The sequence below is a fragment of the Delphinapterus leucas genome, chromosome 12, assembly GCF_059928025.1.
Source record: "Delphinapterus leucas isolate spDelLeu-1000000601 "Yukka" chromosome 12, BTC_Dleu_Yukka2, whole genome shotgun sequence".
Taxonomy (NCBI): domain Eukaryota; kingdom Metazoa; phylum Chordata; class Mammalia; order Artiodactyla; family Monodontidae; genus Delphinapterus; species Delphinapterus leucas.
In genome coordinates, this window is record NC_143140.1 from 63,756,438 (window position 1) to 63,778,002 (window position 21,565).

At 35.9% G+C, this 21,565-nt stretch overlaps 1 protein-coding gene across 1 annotated transcript in view; it reads left to right on the forward strand.

Annotated features, from left to right (window-relative positions):
- Nucleotides 1-21,565, forward strand: part of LAMA2 (laminin subunit alpha 2) — a 610,905-nt gene that overhangs the window by 369,917 nt on the left and 219,423 nt on the right. The window contains exons 17-18 of the mRNA XM_089921992.1: nucleotides 5,157-5,284; nucleotides 15,204-15,290. Coding sequence (XP_089778118.1) covers nucleotides 5,157-5,284; nucleotides 15,204-15,290 — 215 coding nt within the window. The remainder of the gene's footprint in view (nucleotides 1-5,156; nucleotides 5,285-15,203; nucleotides 15,291-21,565) is intronic.

The window sequence follows — 21,565 nt, forward strand, 5'->3', positions numbered from 1 at the left end:
TTTCAATGTGATTTGGCATTTAGGTTTATTGATGCTCTTTCTGTTTTCTGTATAGAAGATTTTGTTTAATTGCATTGCAGTATAAAGCGTGATAGCCTTAATTTGTGGATCAGTAGATTTTTCAGATGGCATTGTTATGAATAGAAAGACTAAGTGATTTTCATTTTAATTATACAATAAGTCTTTTAAAATGTACCTTGGAAAAAATACTGAGTTACCTTTAAATACTTTACTAACATGCAATAGGAAATATTCAGCCCAAACCAGATATAGATTTGCTTTACTGAAACCTAGAAAGACAAAAATAAATATTTCATGATACCAGACTTTTAATGTTCCCAATAGTAATATTTCATGTTGCATTCATTAAGTCTAAAATCATGCTGTTAATTCATTTAGTTATATAATATTTCTAAGAATGAAAGCCCATTTTAGAATAAAATAGTTTCATCCAGCATAATTTTGGGAGGAAGAAGGGAGGGGATCAATGATTATGTGAGACCTTCTACTAATGAAGCCTAGTTTACTGACTTTGTTTCATGGACAGGGAGGTAGGCTACTTCAAATAACACAATGAATCTTAGGGAAACAACAGAGATCTTGATGATAGAGATAGAATCTGGGGTGTTTTCTGAGGTTTCCTCTGTAGCTGGTAAATAGGTGATCACGTAAGATATTTCTGGAGACTTTCAAATTCTCTTTATCCGAAATGGTATTAATAACTAAATGCTGATGTTCCATTTTGAGTGTATTCATTCTAATGTGATCCACAAAGAGAAAAATATTTAAATGTTGCACATCAAAGGCATTCTTACTGTTCAGTTGACCCGCATTTTAGCTTCCTTTTTTTTTATTATTTATGCTTCCCCCCACCAGCACTAGACAGAAAATTTACAAAACTTACAGGTAAACTGCTTTTTAGTTTGGCTTTGAAATCTAATTAGAAATTAACTGAAATATTTTTTGATATTAGATCAAAATCCAGACCTCTGTTATAGGGCAGACTTATTATATATTAAAAGGTCATTTTGACTCAAAGTACTTTTGAAGTGATCTAGGAAACACTCAAGCCACATGGGAAGATTGCATACTTGTTCCTTGTCATTGTTCTTGTGGTAAGCAATGTGAATAGACATTTGGAAAGTACTTTTGTAGCAGGACACCTGTAAAAATAACCAGCCCATCAGAGCGAACCTTTCGTCTTTTTCAGTTTGGGTTTTCCGTAGTATTGTTGTCTAATATTGTTTTATGGTTTCAACTGCAGAAACACTTGAGTTTTAAGATTAATTTTATTTACATTAACTGAAATATGACATCAGGGAATGTAAGAAACTCCTACATGTTATTTTTCTTTCAAATCAGTAAAGCAAAGCAGGGTCTCTGGGTTGTGCAAGATTTTCAGTTGAGTTTTAGAAATACCATTTTCAACATGGTTAAAACATAATCAGTTTTATAATCTTATTTTTTAAAGTCCCTAAGTCTTTGAAGATATAATTTTGATTGTGTCAATCTGACAATATACAAAGAATATTGCAAAAAACATACTTTTTTTAGTAAGAGACAACTTTAAACTTGAAAACTGCAAGGAACTAATATGAAGATGAAATCAAAGAGGAAAGCCTTTCATCAAATTGATCCATGTTTTGCACCTTCCATCCCAATGTGCTGTTATTTAGACAAATGTGGATAATAAAGTTAACACCTTTGCTACTTTGATAGAGGGTTGCAAAATAAATTTGAGAATTTTAGATACCTTAAAGAAAAACCTATTTTCAAGTGTCACCAGATACTAAAGAATTACCTACTCACTGTCATGAAACTGTCATGAGATTTCAGAGCTTGAAAACTTCATGTATTGTGAGCTTAACTCCCACATTTACAGATTGTAAGCAAGTGGATTACTGGATTTTCATTTAACGTTGTCTACAATAAAGAATCTGTCCCTCTCCCCACGGAATTTAACAAGCTATGTTCAGAAGTGTTTATTTATGGGTGTTTTTTTCTTAAATCCATTTACTAAGTGTAATTAAAAGTGAGCTTCTTAAAAATATACTAAAAGAAATAATAATTCAGAATTTTCATTGAATCAAACTGACTATCCCATTGGTCAATCAGATTAACAAATTTTTACTTTATGCTTAAAGTGAATTTATATTTTGGCTATTAGCCATTTCCTCTACCTATTTAGTTATTGATGATAAAATTAAACGTTTTGCACTCCAAGCTCTGATGAATTCTTTGGAAATGAGAAAAAATAGCATTTTATATGCTTGTAAAATTAAAAATGTATTTCAGTCATAATAAATCCGTATCGTATGATAGGTAATAGGCATTAGATACATTTTATTGTATCATTGGAGACTGAAGAAGTTATGTTTACATGATGCCAAAACATCATTAAAACTTATCAGCGCTTTATAGACATTTTCACTTGTTGATTATCTGATTGCTCACCTTTAACAGTCTTGATCAATTTTGTGAACACAAAGTGGGTTTATGAATATACTTTAATTAATATGAAGAAATCAAGATATAAATTACTTTATTTTGATTTTTTATTTTTGAAAAGAACATGGTTTCAAAAAATACTAATTAACAGAAAAATACCATTTCAATTTTTTTAAAAAGTGTGTGTATGCAGAAAATTATAAGACACTGATGAAAGAAATTAAAGATGATAAAAATAGATGGAGAGATATACCATGTTCTTGGATTGGAAGAACAAACATTGTGAAAATGACTCTACTACCCAAAGCAATCTACAGATTCAATGCAATCCCTATCAAACTACCACTGGCATTTTTCACAGAACTAGAACAAAAAATTTCACAATTTGTATGGAAACACAAAAGACCCCGAATAGCCAAAGCAATCTTGAGAAGGAAAAAAGGAGCTGGAGGAATCAGGCTCCCTGACTTCAGACTACACTACAAAGCTACAGTAATCAAGACAGTATGGTCCTGGCACAAAAACAGAAGTATAGATCAATGGAACAGGATAGAAAGCCCAGAGATAAACCCACGCACATATGGTCACCTTATCTTTGATAAAGGTGACAAGAATATACAGTGGAGAAAAGGCAGGCTCTTCAGTAAGTGGTGCTGGGAAAACTGGACAGCTACATGTAAAAGAATGAAATTAGAACACTCCCTAACACCATACACAAAAATAAGCTCAAAATGGATTAAAGACCTAAGTGTAAGACCAGACACTATCAAACTCTTAGAGGAAAACATAGGAAGAGCACTCTATGACAAATCACAGCAAGATCCTTTTTGACCCACCTCCTAGAGAAATGGAAATAAAAACACAAATAAACAAATGGGACCTAATGAAACTTCAAAGCTTCTGCACAGCAAAGGAAACCATAAACAAGACGAAAAGACAGCCCTCAGAATGGGAGAAAATATTTGCAAATGAAGCAACTGACAAAGGATTCATCTCCAAAACATACAAGCAACTCATGGAGCTCAATATCAAAAAAACAAACAACCCAATCCAAAAACGGGCAGAAGACCTAAATAGACATTTCTCCAAAGAAGATATACAGATTGCCAACAAACACATGAAAGAATGCTCAGCATCATTAATCATTAGAGAAATGCAAATCAAAACTACAATGAGATATCATCTCACACCGGTCAGAATGGCCATCATCAAAAAATCTACAAACAGTAAATGCTGGAGAGGGTGTGGAGAAAAGGGAACACTCTTGCACTGTTGGTGGGAATGTAAATTGATACAGCCACTATGGGGAACAGTATGGAGGTTCCTTAAAAACCTGCAAATACAACTACCATAAGACCCAGCAATCCCACTACTGGGCATATACCCTGAGAAAACCATAATTCAAAGAGAGCCATGTACCACAATGTTCATTGCAGTTCTATTTACAATAGCCAGGGCATGGAAGCAACCTAAGTATCCATCAACAGATGAATGGATAAAGAAGATGTGGCATATATGTACAATGGAATATTACTCAGCCATAAAAAGGAATGAAACTGAGTTATTTGTAATGAGGTGGATGGACGTAGAGACTGTCATACAGAGTGAAGTAAGTCAGAAAGAGAAAAACAAATACCATATGCTAACACATATATATGAAATCTAAAAAAAAAAAAAAAGAAAATGGTCAGAAGAAACTAGGGGCAAGACAGGAATAAAGATGCAGACCTACTAGAGAATGGACTTGAGGACATGGGGAGGGGGAAGGGTAAGCTGGGAAAAAGTGAGAGAGTGGCATGGACATATATACACTACCAAATGTAAAATAGATAGCTAGTGGGAAGCAGTCGCATAGCACAGGGAGATCAGCTCGGTGCTTTGTGACCACCTAGAGGGGCGGGATAAGGAGGGTGGGAGGGAGGGAGATGCAAGAGGGAAGAGATATGGGAACATATGTATATGTATAACTGATTCACTTTGTTATAAAGCAGAAACTGACACACCATTGTAAAGCAATTATACTCTAATAAAGATGATAATAATAAAAAAATAAAAAGTAAAAAACAATGTGTGAGGGAAATTGTTATGTGCCTTGTGGTTTTATTATTTATTGGTATACATTTTTAATTTTTCAATATTCTCATTTTTAAATTATGAGTTAAGCAAGGCCCTCGCAGCTGTAATACATTAGTGCATTGTCCACATCATCAGAGCCTACTGAGGTCCAAATTAATCTCTGATGTAAAAGGCCATAGTGCCAGAGGTTTTGTAGGATTAGCCATAGTTCTCATTAAATCAGCAGTTTAAGCTGAACAATTGATTTTTACCTAAATCAGGTACAATTTCCATTAAACATATATTATTAAGACTTTATAACTATACACACACACACACACTCACAATCAGTTGTATTTCCTTAAAAAAAACAACAAAGAAAAAAGGAAATACTATTTGCATAATGAAAAATATTTATAATGAATTTCAATCATCTTTTTGTAAGTATGCTTATGCTGAAACTAGTGTGTAGTTTATAAGCTAGATATTAAATTAACTTTCAGTGCTCCTTCCCAGCTGTAAAATTGACCATTTAATGTGGAAAATTATTCTTTCTGGCGGGGAATAGACTAATGATTCTGTAGATCTATTTTTGGTAACATGTTGATGCTTGAGACCGAAATAATAAACTCTGATGTGCATTTCTTCCTCAGAACTGTAAGGATCACACTGGTGGCCTATATTGCAATAAATGTCTTCCTGGTTTCTATGGTGATCCTACTAAAGGAACCTCTGATGACTGTCAGCCCTGTGCCTGTCCACTCAATATCCCATCCAATAAGTGAGTAACAAACTTAGCCTCTCTCATGAGCTGGGAATCCAGTTCTGCAAGTGCATTTTTGATATAGAATTTACCCTTTCTCTTGTCACACTAAAAAAATAATAGATTTCTGCATGAATTTCTCAAGAAGATACTGTGAGTTTTTCTAAATATAAAACATTTAAAGTTATGGCTATTTATTCCGCAGATTTTTTAGTATTTTAGCTCTAGTTTGGGGGATTTAATATCTAAGAGACAGAACTCAAATAGATTTTCTAAACCAACTCCAAAGAACAGAAGACATATATTATACAAACATAGACATGTGCCCACAGGCAAGCACTTGCACGCACACACACACACACACACACACACACATCTTCATACTGTAATAAAAAGACTACTAATATAAATGCTGCTCATTTGGGTCCCAGTCACACAATATTTGTAACTCTTAGGCAAGTCATAAACCCCTCAAAAAGGTAAAATAAGAAATCAGTTAGTTGACCTTTAAGCACCAGTTCTGTCCCTTAGCGCACGGTTTATCATATTATCATATTATGTATATATATATATGTGTTTATCTTATTGAAATAATTATAATGGTATTATATGATAAATTATATAAATATTGAAATATGGGTAATAATTTGCATCTTATTTTACATAAACTACATCTTGAAAAAGTTTAATGCAAACTTCATACAATTTTTCTAGTCATCCAGGTTTCTTTCTGTCTTTTTTTTAAAATTTTCTGTTTGTTCACCTAAAATAATAACCTTTTGTAACAGACTTTGATTTTTGTTTGTTTTTGTTTTGCTTTATCAGTTTTTATTGGAATATAGTTGCTTTACAATGCTGTATTAGTTTCCTACTGTACAACAAAGTGAATCAGTCATACATATACATATGTCTACTCTTTTTTAGATTTCCTTCCTATTTAGGTCACCACAGAACACTGAGTAGAGTTCCCTGTGCTGTACAGCAGGTTCTCATTAGTTATCTGTTTTATACATAGTAGTGTATATATGTCAATCCCAATCTCCCAGTTCATCACCCTCCCTTCCCCCCTTGGTAACCATAAGTTTGTTCTCTACATCTGTGACTCTGTTTCACCTTTGCAAATAAATTCATCTGTACCATTTTTCTAGATTCCACATATAAGCGATATTATATGATACTTGTTTTTCTCCTTCTGTACCACACTTTTAAAAGTATATAAAAGACTTTTAAAAGTCTGCTCTTCCTTTTACCTTTTAGGGGAACATTGTATTTCAGCTGCTCTAATTCACTTTCCCCTTAGAGCAGCCATCCCTTAAGCAAATATGTAAGCAAGACCCTGAAACCAAAAATGTTTTGTATTTTAATGGGGCATATTATGTTGAACAATAATCAACACTTTTTACTAGTAAAAATTATAAACTATAGTTTTAAATCAAAGAAATTATAAAAATTTTTCTTAAAGGCAAGCTTAGTGCTTAATAAAATTCATATTATTTTATGTACTTTCCACCTGTTTCTAAATGCTGTATTAATGCTTGCAGAGGAAAAGTTTTTAATGCTTTTTAATGAAATCTGTTAGTTACAGTTTTTTAATGTGAAGCTGTTATCAAGTTGGTCATACTCTGAGGTCTTACCCAAGACATTCCTAATGGAAATGGTCTTTTGTTACTAGAGTCCATAAATACTACAAGCTGAAGACTTTGAGAATAATTCTGTCATTAATTTTAAAAGTCCTCATAGGAACTATGCTTCCTATACTTCATCTAACATGAAATCCTTGTCCTCTTTCCTGACAACCTTCCTCCCTCAGAATTTTCCATCTTAGTCACTGGAAAAGAAGAGAAAGAACTAAGATTTAATGAAAGCAGCCTACTACATTCTAGGCATAGGCTCAAGCACTATATTTGGCATTATTTTACCTTCAAAAACTATTCAATAAGTGGGTCTTATTTTATAGATTAAGAAAAGAGTTTCCAAGTGGGAAAAGAGCATTACAGTGCCAATTCTCAGAGAATTCCTTGATTTAAATGCTGAGTTTCATACTTTCTAACTGTGTGACTCTGGGAAAGTTACTTAAACTCTCTGTGCCTCAATTCTCTTGTCATTAGTTGTGATAATAGGACCCTCTCATAGGGTTCTTGTGAGAATTACGTAAATTAAAATACACAAAGCACCTAAAACAATGATTGAACATGGTGAGCCTTATTTTGCTCAGAGTCATAAAATATTAAAGTATCAGAGTTGGAATTTTAAGTTTAAAGTCCAATGTGCTTTCCATTCCTCTACAGTTTTACATTGAGGGCTTCTTTAAAAGTCACACTGCATTTTAAGTGATAGCATTAAGAGACTTAAATGGGAAATGGGGTAACTATATATTAGTGATCAGAACATTTTCAGAATTTAGGGCATGAGCCTGGGTGGTTACAAAACTGAAGATCCTTTGGTAACCAGGGATGTCAGAGAAGAGGAAGAAAGCAAAAGGAAATCTGGAAAATAATGAATATGTTGGTCATAACGTGACACAAACCTTGCTCTCTGGTGTACTTGTGAAGGGTCAGATCAAGCAATGGAGAACCTACTCACTCACGTAGCTGAATGGAATTCTCCAGAACCATCCAACGTATACAAAACTTTCACTGAGGTGAGGAAAACAAAGGGATAGCATCTAGCCACTCATCTACATTGCACTCCTCCTCAGCCAAAATGTCAATGGCATTAGCACAGCTGTCAATTGTGCTGACCATTCATAGTACCATGGGAATCCTAGCCTAATATATTTGCAGAATTATGTAATTTAGTGAATATGTAGACCTTATGAATTTATCTTCAAATTAGACCAACTGATTACCAATTACTATAAATGCAGAAGAGCCATTAGGGAGAGAACTTTGCTTGGGTAATTATAAGCATTCATGACCCATTCTTCTCTGTTTACTGTACCTCTACTTTAAAATGGATTCTAACTGTGTTCCTGAAAGGAGAAAGTCAGCAAGCGTTACAATACCATCCGACAGTGCTAAAAAGGATTGAGGTCCCAGTGTCCAGTGATAAAATGTTCTTTAGTATTGTATTACAGTTCGGTATATTATGCAGATCTTGATTCTTTAAAATAAAGACAACTCAATAATAACAATGCAAGTTACACCAAATATTTAAAGATTCTTAATTTCAGGTGCTTTCATTTACATTAAATAATTATTAAATTATTAAGTAATAATTTTAACTTTAGAATTGGCAATAGAGGGCAAAAACCAATTTTAAATGCCAGCTTTAAATGTGACATTTTTACCGGGAATTATACCCAGTATCTTGTAATAACCTATAATGGAATATAATCTGTAAAAAACCTGAATCACTGTGCTGTACACCTGAAACTAACAATATTGTAAATCAACTATACTTCAATAAAAAAGTGGCATTTTTATAAGTAGAAAGAGGGAACAGTGATGATCCACTTTGTTTAAAAATTTGTTTTCAGAGGTATTAGGTCTTTTAAATTTAACACACTTTGAAAATTAACATAGTTAAGCTGCACAATAGTGATGAGAAAAATTCATTTTAATCTAATAACCTGAATTTTTTAATTCACTAAATAATGGGGATACTTAATGACTTAGAGAAACTCCCCTTTTAAAAAAATTTTTTAAAAGTCATTACACTTATAATCTGAGTTAGAAACTATGAGGAATAACTTGACTAGTTACATATTATTCAGAAGATGGGATTTGAATGTTCATAAGTTATTCAGGAAAAAAAAATTCAACTAAAGGTTGCTGCAACCTTCATCTAGAATTGTAAGGCTTAGTGATAGTTTTGCCTTGGTGATTTATCTATTTAATCCCCAGTCATAAATCTTATAGATCATAAGCATTTTGGCTCCAAATTTCTTAGATAATATTGCAAAATAAATCAAATGTGCAGGGAGATAGAGATAGATCAGTATAATTATTATGATGTATGAATACAGACAAGCATATAATATTTAAATTATATATAAATATATATATATATCACTTCATCAACTATTTACAGTGTCCACTCTTTGCTTAGCCATCTCACATTGGTGATGTATATATTCTAGCTATAGATTGTAACTAAGTAGTGAAATTTATCTCTAGAGAATAATAATGTCATTATCATTACATTATGTAATAATGCAAATAAAAATGTAAATATTTCAAATGTTTATATTAATTAATTTCTGGCATCACACAGCTTATAGATTAAATATGATATGAAAGAGACACATGATTTTCTGCCCTTGAACACTTAGGATGTGTTTGAATAAATAATATTATTGAAATCATTGTAGATTTTCATCAGTAATATAAAAAAATTGGAGATAATCTTGGCACAAAGCTGAACAGAGAGTAGGCTCTTAATAAGTTCTGTCTACTAATATCATTGTGAATACTACTTCTTTGTGCACATCAGAAATGCTAAACTTTAAATTTGTGAAAGGATGGACCACTTCTAGAGCTGACTTTTGGACTCACTCAAGGGGCCACATTGAATTGTTGTTAAAATTAGTACTTATAACAGAGAAATATAAATATTCTAAGACAAAATTTAAATTTAAGGACCTGTTCATTTCAACAACTTTAGAAATTTTAGAGTGTGCTAGGTATTTTAGAGCACTTTCCCACATATAGTTTTATGTACACACAGGTGATTATCGTGTATCTTACTACTCCCGTATACCAGAGGGAAAACTAAACTCCAGAGAAATTAAGTTCCTGGATCGTGATCATACAGCTTGCTTGTGGCAGAACCAATATTAGAACCCGTATATTCTGATTCACCTCTCTGTGCTTCTTCCAATGGCACTATAGAAATAGAAACAATTACAGAGACATTGAAGAGAAGAAAAAAAAAAATTTAATAGGACTTAATGTTAGACAAACTATGAATGTCCATTGTAAAAAATGACTCTAGTGTTTGGCAACAGCTATGCTAACTCAAATGTAAGGAGCTAGGTGGATGAAAAACTGCAGGTTTAATTACTTAATTTATTGTGGCACTATGCAAAGTATTTGCTTTCGTAATTTATCAGCATGAAGGCTTTACTCAGATCATACTCCTATTTTGCTAAATGAGAAACTCATGTTTAGAGAAACACAGAAAATAACCCAATTCTAATTACAAAATCCAATTATGGACATTACATCAGATTTCACATTATTTAAAGATAATTAAAGAAATATGTTTGCTAAATGGGTCTCCTGAGAATAAAGAGAACAGATATCACAGAACTGAAAGAAGAAAAAAATTATGGAGAAATTTCAAAAATTCATGTGATCCAAACCACAGTCATGAAGTAAGATGAGTTTGCCCTTCATTTTTCTCCTCTTTCTCTCAGTCCTCTACTCCTTTAGCAGTTATTCGTGGACAGTCACACCATCTTAGCCCTGGCTTCCTCACTCACCGACACTTTGCAGCATCTTATCCCTTCTGGTCTGTCTTCCCCTACCCAAGTGTTCCAGGTAACAATTAGCTAAAAGGAGTCCTGCTCTCCTATTTTATATGCAAACGTAGAACATGTCCTGATTGTCTAACCCCTAATGATGGAAAATTTATGCCAGTGATGAAAAAATTCATTATTTCCTGTCACATCACAGAAACCAAGAGGCAATTCAGTTCCCTCTTGCATTGGCTGTGAGAAAGTTCAAAGCCATATGATCTGCCACTATCCATATGATCTGCCACTATCCAATGAACATATTGTACAATATATACATATACACATATATACGCATTTTTTACAATACACATTCTGCACTCTAAATATACCGCTGATTTTATCTTATTTTTTAGATTTTTTCTCTTTAATCGTATTGCATCATTTTATCTTAATGTACATATTTTGATAGGTAAGATTAAATGCATTCTGGAACAAAGCTAATTTTATCTGTATTTATACATTCACATACCTAAATACATACACATATGCTCACATACATATTCATTTGTATGTACATATATACACTTACTTATAAATATAAAAATTTACATTCAGCCATTTAAAAAGACTGTTTCTATGTGTAGTTCCTTACTGTTTATTCCAGCAATAGCTTCTCTTCCTCCCCCTGTTTGTGGAAAAAGCCTGCTATTCTTGATCTCTTGCATCTTCTGTGGCATGGAGTGGATAATCCAGGAAGCCGAATATTGCCTCTGCTGGTGTAGAGCGAGCCAACCAGAGTTAGATGACATAATCTTGGAATCACTTGAAGTCAACAAAGATCTTACAGTTCCCTCTTTCTGTCACAGAACAGTTAGCTTCCTGTATTTGCCAAAATCAGTGTCAAGTTGCTGCATTTGCCAATCCGAATTCTATAGACATTTTTTGTTGTACATGTTTATTTCTCATTCTAATTTTATGTTTGTATTTGACTACCATCTTCTCCATACTTATAACTGCAGTTACCGCAGTAAGGGAGTGAACCCTCAGTTTACGTTGTTTAGGGAGTATTGAAGCACAAATACAAATATATTTTATGAGGAGCTTTTATTTAGACTCATCATGTCAAATAGTTATATTACTAGAAGTTTAAATTCACTTAATTCTGAATACTGGATGGTTATAGGGAAAAGAGAGCATCAAGTTAGAAATCAAAAGTTTTGGATCCCTCGCTAAATTCTCCTGGAAATTAGCATATGACTTTGAGCAAGAAAAATTATGCCCGCCCCCACCAGCTCATAGGATTTTGTGAAAATGTGATAGAATTATTCATAAAAGCACTCTAAAAATGTAAAGAGCTAGTCAAATCTGATATATTGTTATTGCTTAATTTTTTTCTGAAAAAGCATTGATTTCTGTCAGTGAGTGTGTTTTATTCTACTTCTGTCAGCCTTAACTGAGGCATGAGTATATTCAAGAATTTGAAATCTATTTTATAAATAGTTTTAAAGTGTCAGAAGCCTTATCAAGAACCTTTGACATGACTTATGGTAAACTAATTTAGGATCAGTAAACAATTGGTATGGTTTTCTTTCAATCATTGTAGTCCCACATGGGTGGGAAACCTAGGGCTTCTAGTTAAGAGTCACTTTCTCTGTAGATGATGAGGTAGTTAAAGAATGCCAGTTTTAAAAGAAAACATACGTGCATTCCAGAGGTTTGTCAAAATCCAGTCCTCCGTTTTATGTCTGAAAACAATAGCAAATCACGGCATGAGGAGGAAAAAACAATCGTTTCTTTCCATTTTTACGTGTGCCTCTTCTCCCCACTGCAATCATACTCCTGCCAAGAAAATCACCCTTGGTGAGCTCCCTTTGGGTTATGGGTGGCAAGCCACAGGCTGCTCTCTGAAAGATGAGTCCCCTCTCACAGACCATAGGCTGGGTGTAACTTGCTTCTGCTGCTCGTGGCAGCCACCAGAACCCCTTAACGTGAAATTTTTTATCTGAGTAAGATTTGTGAACTCAAGATACGCCAGACCAGGCTTTTCCCCACTTACCTCACCAGATTCATTTAAATGTTCCGCTGAGTTGAAATTTTTTAAATGATAGAACTACTTGGTTCTAATAGCTTGCTACTATCAAAAAATAAAAATTATTAAATCTTTAAAAACAAACAACCCAAACAAAAAATGGGCAGAAGACCTAAATAGACGTTTCTCCAGAGAAGACATACAGATGGTCAATAGGCACATGAAAAGAGGCTCAACATCGCTAACTATTAGAGTAATGTAAATCAAAACCACAATGAGGTATCACCTCACACTGGTCAGAATGACTATCATCAAAAAGTGTACGAATAATAAATACTGGAGAGGGTACACTGTTGGTGGGAATCTAAATTAGTGCATCCACTATGGAAAACAGTATGGAGGTTCCTTACAACACTAAAAATAGAGCTACCATGTGATCTAGCAATCCCACTCTTGGGCATATATCCAGAAAAGATGAAAACTCTTAATTGGAAAAGATATGTGCACCCCAATGTTCATAGCAGCACTGTTTACAATAGCCAAGACATAGAAACAACCCAAGTGCCCATCAATAGAAGACTGTTTAAGAAAATGTGGTATATATATAAACAGAATATTACTCAGTCACAAAAAGAATAAGATAATGTCATTTGCAGGAACATGAATGGACCTAGAGAATATCGTACTAAGTGAAGTAAGTCAGACAAATAATATATGCTATCACTTATATGTGGAAGCCAAAAAATAATACAAATGAATCTGTATACAGTAGAGGTCCCCAACATCCGGGCCATGTACCAGTAGTGGTCCACGGCCTGTTAGGGACCAGGCCACACAGCAGGAGGTGAGCAGCGAGGGAAGCTTCATCTGCCGCTCCCCATTGCTCGCATTACCACCTGAACTATTCCCTCCGCCACCGGTCCATAGAAAAATTGTCTTCCACGAAATTGGTCCCTGGTGCCAAAAAGGGTGGGGATCGCTGATAGACAGAACAGAAACAGACTCACAGACATGTTTGTTTGTTCGGTAACAAACTTACGGTTACCGAAGGGGAAAGGGAGTGGGAGAGGGATAAACTAGGAATACGGGATTAACAGATACAAACTACTATACATAAAATAGGTAAGCAACAAGGATTTACTAAATAACACAGGAAACTCCGTTCAATATCTTGTAATAACCTATCATGGAAAATAATTTTAAAAAATATATATATATATATAAAACTGAATCACTTGCTGTGCACCCAAAACTAACACAATCTTGTAAATCAACTATACTTCAGTTAAAAATAAATAAATAAAAGAATTATTAACTATTTACAGGACTACTATGAGTTAAGCCAAAGGGAGATTATTTAAAAAAATAGTACGCACAATCGGATCTGCACAAAAGTTAAGAAAGTGTTCCAAAGTCATACAAGTGTCAGGAGCAAAATGAGCTCAGTGTTTAATTTGTAGTTCTCTCTTTAATTCATTTACCAATCAGGCAAACCTCTGCTGAATTGTCCTGTCATATATAATAGAAAATAAATCTATTTAGGGAAAACATAGTGAGAGAAAGAGTAGTTGGGGGCATTTCCTTTGAAAACGGCAGAGGAACAGAGGTCACAGAATTCAAAACGTTGATGGCTCTTCAGAGAGCCATTGTGTCACTTCTGAGGTAACGGTCCATGCGTGAAGGCTGTCTCTCACAAGGCAAAGAAGTATGGCCAGAGTCGAACAGGTTGATGAAGGCTAAAGCTAGCACGTAATTACTCTGCTAGCTCCTGACTTGGTGTTCAACTCCGTGACTTCAGACACCCGGGATGGAAATATGTACAAAGAGAGAGGTAAACTTTGGAACATGCCAGAAGATATGAAATGGCAAGGTTGTTTCGGTTTGTTTCATTTTATTATAAATTTAGGCAGAATATGCATGCTTGATCTCATCTGAAAGCTTTTCTGAGGGTTCTGTCTGTGTAAACAGTGTAACCCTGAGTACACGTGGGCAGCAGCCTGCACACACACACACATCCACGCCCATGACAGAAGTACTGGACAGAGGAACCCCATCACCACCACCACCACTACCACAGCTTCCACTACCACATACTGAGTTTTCCAAAATCTCTAACAGATTTCTCTGGGTTGCTTCAAATTCATCAGGATTTGGCTAGAGAGAAAGTATGTGAGACTGTATTTTTCCAGGCCCAGGGAATCCCTCAAGAGCAGCTATACAGTCCCACTTGTTACTGATGATCAGGGACCCAGAACAGTCAAAAATCAGTTAATAGCATGTCACAGGGATACTGTTTTCTGTTGGACTGTGCTCACGTCTGCAGAAATAGCAATGTCATTTTATCCTGGATTGGCCAGACCCTACTCTCCGTCTGTGAGACGAGAATGACTAGCCTGTACCCTTTTGTCACAGCAACATTGGAAGAAGAGAAATGAAAATATGCTGCTAATGACTTTGTGTATATGCTTCTTCCTTGTCACCATTGTTTCCCAATGACATCAACATAGCTTTAGCCCGACGTGCCATTTGGACCGAAATCTTGGCTTGATCTGTGATGAATGCCCTGTCGGGTACACAGGACCACACTGTGAGAGGTAAGCACATACTACACTGTCTTTCAATGTGATTTCCACCTTGGGAGTTATAAAAACCACAGGCATTATCATCCTTCTCACTATCCCAGAAAAGCCGCCACACTCAGGTGAAATAAAGTTTCTCACCACACTTGTCAAACAAATGCGGTATATTTTTATAGTTTATTTATTCTCTAGAAATTGCTCTATAAATCTCCATTCACTCAGAGAGTGTTTGATTAATGTTTTAATCTTAAAGGTTAAGCATTAACCTGCAATCTTTCTAGAAAGTATTATTCAAGTGGAAAGTCATGCACTTTAAGATTTATCTTACTATGTTGGCAACATTTATTTTTCATAATTAGCTTTTTGTCCTTAAAATGTAGCTTAAATGTGTAGTTCATAGTTCAGCAAGTGGTCCATAATTTACCTTAAATATATTTGAAAATCGAAACAAAATATAATTTATTATCATGATTTATATTCTCATCTAATTACTTCTAAGCCAGTATTTTAATTCCCGTTGATTTTACTAGGTTGTTTTGCAGTGGAGCCAGGGATATTATTTTATGTAATTTGTGTGATTATTTTTCCTCCTAAAATCTTTTGGAGGAAAAGGTTCTTCTGTATTTCAGTCTCACAGAAAATGGTACAAAATTCTCCCATAATGTCATTGGCAAACACAACAGCATCTTCTGGGTGTAGCACTGAAAATAGTCCCTTTTGTTTCCATCACTAGAAGGTGGGTGGGGGTCAAGGTAGGGGGAGAGGCAGAGAAAGTAACCTGCTTTCACCCAGCATCACCAAGGCTAACACCACAGAGGGCTATTTCTGCCTATCCTTTCCTGTCCCCTTGGCAGCCATCAGCCCTATTTCAACAAGGCTGTATAAAGTTAATGAAGGAAGAGCCAATCACCCAGAGAGAATTTAGCCAGCAGCTAGCAGTCTGTGGACACAGTGCCAGTGACAGCTCCTAGCCGCAGCAAGTACTGTTTGTGAGTATGGCAGCATCTGTAAATTAGTAATGGAGGAACAGAACTGAAATAAGGAGGGTTTATTTGCAGTTGAGAAACTAGAAGTCTCTGATTGTGTTTTTTTTAAAAAAAGGAGGACACATGCATATTACTTACTGTAATAGGAGAACATATCATTGCCAAGACAGATTTACATCAAATGCCTAATCCCTCTGGCTCACTACAGGCAACCTTTTTTTTTAGCAACTGGAAAATGACAGCTGCTCTGTCATACAAGGCCATTAAATCCATTTATCTAGGTGGACTTAGTTTCTGATGTATTTATACCGCTTTGCTCCATGATATGTATTTTCTGTATACGTTAGACAATGGTTTCTGAACCATCTACAATTTCAAATCCTACATTTTATTTAAGAAACATTTGTTTGGCAACTACCATGTGCTGTGCATGGGGCTAGACATAGGCTATAAACAGATGTATCCTACCATCCTTGCCCTCAAGCAGCTCACATTTTTAGTGTGGGTGAGAATATTTGAACATATTCTGGAGAACATTCTGGTCTGAATAATAAAATTCACCTAGGAAAGGAATACCTGACAGAAAGGATGATTTCCTGTGTAAAACCTTTATTAATCTGATCAAAAAGAAGAGAGAAGCATGCATCAAATGGCATATCTTACCTCTAATTCAAGTTTTTCAGTCAAAAGTAACTTTAATCCATTATTATATGGAAGATGTGATATTATATTTTTCTAGCCAGAATACAGATGAGGATTTTACAGGAATATTTAGAGTCTATCGTTTCTCTGTGTTTGTAGGAGCTAAGAAATCCATTAGATGGATCCAAAATATTAGGAGAAACTTTTTTGGGGATGTGCAGGCTGAAGTAGACCGGAGTGTGAGGGAGCATAAGGGTCAGGGAAGGAAGGAGACACGGGTTGTACTGAGAATCCTGTAATCGAAACTGTTCTGTGAGTGACTGGTGTAATTGGTTATGCACATCATCTACACAAAGTCAGCCTGGAGAGACTGAAGCTGTGTTTTCCAAGTCATAGACGTCCTTGGAATAGAGTTCTATGATCACTTACATTTGGGAAGCATCTATTAGCATGTGAGAGGTTCTGCCCAGTCCTGGAGTGAAAAAAATCTCTTCAATTTGTTTAACTCATCATTTTCTAATCTTACGTGACCATAAATCCCCTACTTTTATTATATAGCAAGAATGCATCTCAGACTCAGATAGACGGGAATTATAACTTTATATTTTTATCTCAGTTTAATTTCTACTTTGGGATCAAATTCTTTATATGTAGGTGCTGTGAGGGCTTGGACACATAATCTCAGTCAAGTACACTTTAAACTTACCCAGTGTTATATGTCAATTATGTTCCAGTTTTTAAAATTTTTTCTCTTCTCCCCACTTTCCACCTCTAGCTTTGGTTAGAACCAAAGTTCTAACAAGCTTACTTATAGTACCAAGAGCCTTGAATGCCGGAATGAGTGTGTGTGTGTGTGTGTGTGTGTGTGTGTGTGCGCGCGACTGTTTTGGGTAGTGCACATATAGCAGGGCCAACCTGTTCTGAGTAATTCGTCCAAATGCGTTTCTGCTGACCTCTTCCTGTTTCCTGTCCTCCTGACTACCTTTGCCCTCAGGTCTAATAACTCTCCCCACTACAGTCCTACCACTCGTGGGCACACAGGACACATCCTGCTGTCTTCTTTCCAAACTGGGATCCACCAGCATGCCTACTCTCATCATTTCCCCTCCATCTGCCTTTCTAACTCCATCCCATTTCCTGTTTGGGGATGAACTGCAGGAGGAGGTGCCACATTCGTAGAAATGGTGACCTTTAAAGCCAAAGTCCAGAAGATTCCTATGTTTCTGCTTTCCTTCCTGTCAGATCCCTTAACTCAGTCAAACAGCACAGATGGTCTTGCTGCTTAAATTGAGGGAATGGAGAAAAATCGTGAACAAGAGGACAGCAAAACAAGATATGACAAAATATGGGCTGACAGTCTGTCACACATAGGACACTGGTTACAGTTTTCAGAAACTTTTGCTTGGGGCCAAAGCACTCATACCTTGAGATAGTACTGCTTTCCTCTGACTAGGGACTGTTTTAAACAAAATGAAAAGAAGAGAACCAGGGGTGAGGGAACTGGGTATTCATCATGGCACTTTGCTAAGATTCTAGGATTTTATTATCTGGACAAGAAGAGAAAAATATAGAAAAACAAGGAGACAGTATTTTGAAGGGCAAAAAGGGATGAGTGCCGGAGCATCAAGTGAAATTAAAAAGAACATGGAGAAAAAAAAAAGTGAGCTAAATGCTGATGACATCTGCTCTACTGGGTACTAAGCTACTTTCTGAATAAGTTTGTAGCCTCAGCAACAACTTGTGTGATCACTTCATGGAGACAGACATTTTAAGAGACTGTGACAAGTTCATCCAATGAGATCCATAGGACCACAAGAAACTTAATGAGCTATGTGGACCCCTTAAACCCTGTCCCCTCCTGATCTGGGCAGTTTTTTATGTCCTCCCTAAGTAAGGAGAGAGAAGTCAAAGTTAACTTTAATTTCTCAATTGCCACAGAGAATGCAGAAGGTATTTGAATTCAATTGCTTTGTATTTGGAAAATTTACCTACAGTTTTATCCACATGATTTATATTCAGTGTCAGAGAAGCTCCTTTTTGTTTTTTGTTTTTTTTATTTCAATTCCAAAATCCAATTTAGATATTCTCTGCTTCAGAAACGTCTTGACTCTGAACCAAGTCTAATTGTCATCTGATCACTATCATGGTGAGAATTTCTACTCATGGCTGAGTCTCCTTGAGCCCTGAGTCCTGTATGCAGAGCATGGGGTTACAGAAATTAGAGATGAGAGACAGTTATGCTTACTCAGTAGTGCCATTAGGAAAATTGTGACTGGAAGTGAGGTTTCAAAAGGCTGCTCATCTGTGGTTGTGCAGTGCGTACACTGCGCAAAAGTACTCAGCCAAGGGGGAGACTGGGGGCTCGAATCCAGTGTGCCCTCTTCTTGCCAATACACTAGCTGTGCTGTGCTTGGGTGCCCAGCCACGTCTAGTCTTCTGTTCATTTTTCTGCATCTGCCCAGAGAGAATCTTTTTTTTTAATTTGCCGAAAGGCACCATATAAGCAGGCACACTTCCTCAGTCTTCAGCTGATTCAGTCAAGTGGGAGGTAGTAAGAATACAGTGCAGTTCCACAACCATTCCCATTTAAACTCCAGCCACCCTCCCCTGTGCCTTTGCCAATACTGCTTCCTCTGCCTGGAAGACTGCAGCCCTTCCCCCACCTCTGCCTGAGACCAACTCTGCTATGCTCTTAAAATTCAGCTCTGTCGTCCTGAAAGGGTCCTTGATGAATCCTAGTTCGATTTGGTTGCCCTTTTCTATACTTCTTTAACAGTATTTGCATATCTCTAATAGTTCACTGCTACATTTTTAACTATAGATGACCCTAGAAAAACATGGGAGTTAGGGGCACCGACCCCTGTGCGGTTGAAAACAGTTGGCCCTCTGTATCCACAGTGTGGTATCCGCACATTAAACCAACCTCGGACCACGTAGTACTATAGTACTTACTGACAAAAATCTGTGTAGAAGTGGACTCACGCAGTTCAAACCCATGTTGTTCAAGGTTTAACTCTATATCTTTCTTCTCCATGGACTGTAGTATAAAGGCTGTTCCTTATTTATATTAGTATCATGTGCAAGTGCTCAGTAGATGTTTAAGGAAGAGTGGGAGGGGAAATAAAGCAAGAGCTTTTCTAACTTGCTTAGAGAGACTGAAGCATTGTTTTCAGTCTATAGGTAGGAAGAACATAGACCAAAGATTTTAGCCAAAAGTTGTTGGAAAATGATGGAGCAGAATGAAATAAAGTCTCACCAATTTCCTTTCTTCTTTTCATTATTGTTTCTCTCCACTGCCATTTCCTCTCTCTCTCTCTCTCTCTCTCTCTCTCTCTCTCTCTCTCTCTCTCTCTCTCTCTCTCCCCCTCCCCCTCTCCCCCTCCCTCCCTCCCTCCCTCCCTCTCACTCTTACTCTCACTTAGATAGATAGATAGATAGACATATATATATATATATATATATATATACCTTCCTTTAATATTGTTCCTAAGTCTTCTTACATAACTGCATGTGTTATCTACATTTAAAGAATCTCTTTCTAAAATATTGCAATTCGATTTGAAAAAAAGTTAGCAAATGTGCAAAGGAACAGGGACTTTGTCATGTTAAGGTCCATCTCTAGCAAAAAAAAATCCAATTAACTCTCTGTTTACAAATGTCTTCCTTTTGCCTTTCATATGAAAATGAGAGGACTTTAGATTTCAACTAACAATTTGTTTTGGTAGAGTGAAAGTCTGAGAAGCTGGAAAGGTCTAAAGGACTGTGATTTACACTAATGTTAATTAGATGAATCCAACTTGATCAGACTATAAAACACTATTATTAATACAAGTTATATGATTAGCGGTATTGTATTCACTGACCCTAGAATTACCTTTTAATTTCTATTGATGAGACTTCCTTGGTGGTCCAGCGGTAAAGAATCTGCCTTACAATGCAGACGATGGGGATTTGCTCCCTGGTCAGGGAACCAAGATCCCACATGCCCCAGGGCAACTAAGCCCACGTGCCACAACTACTGAGCTTGCGTGCCTCAGCTAGAGCCCATGTGCCACAAACTACAGAACCCACGCACTCTGGAGCCTGTGTGCCACAACTTGAGAAGAGAAAACCTGCACGCCACAACTAGAGAGAAACCCGCGCACCACAACGAAGAGCCTGCATGCCTCAGTGAAGATCCCATGTGCCGCAACTAAGACCCGATGCAGCCAAAAATAAAACAATTTAAAAATATATAAATAATAAACTAATTAAAAAAATTCTATTGAAACATTTCTGTAAGTCTCTAAGAATACTGTTCTATGTATAGAAACACACACACACCTGCACACCCCTAATAAAATCTGAATGCTTACTTTCAGTGAAGTGCCGTATGAATGATGTATCATATATATTTAGTAAGTCTCCTTACATGTCCTACAACAAAAAGTAAAAGACAGATGCCTCTTCAGTTATTCTATTTAATTGTAATTATTTTCTCATGGATTGAGTTGGTTTTTTAAATTATTGTTGTGGGAGAATTTGGGACTTAATTGGTATCTACGTTAAAAAAAAAAAAAATTTTCAGATCTTGTTATATAACGCCATCTCTCCTGAGGGCAGTAAGTCATTTTGAGGAAAGTGAACTGAAAATAATGGGGGTTTGTTATCTGTGATAATGAT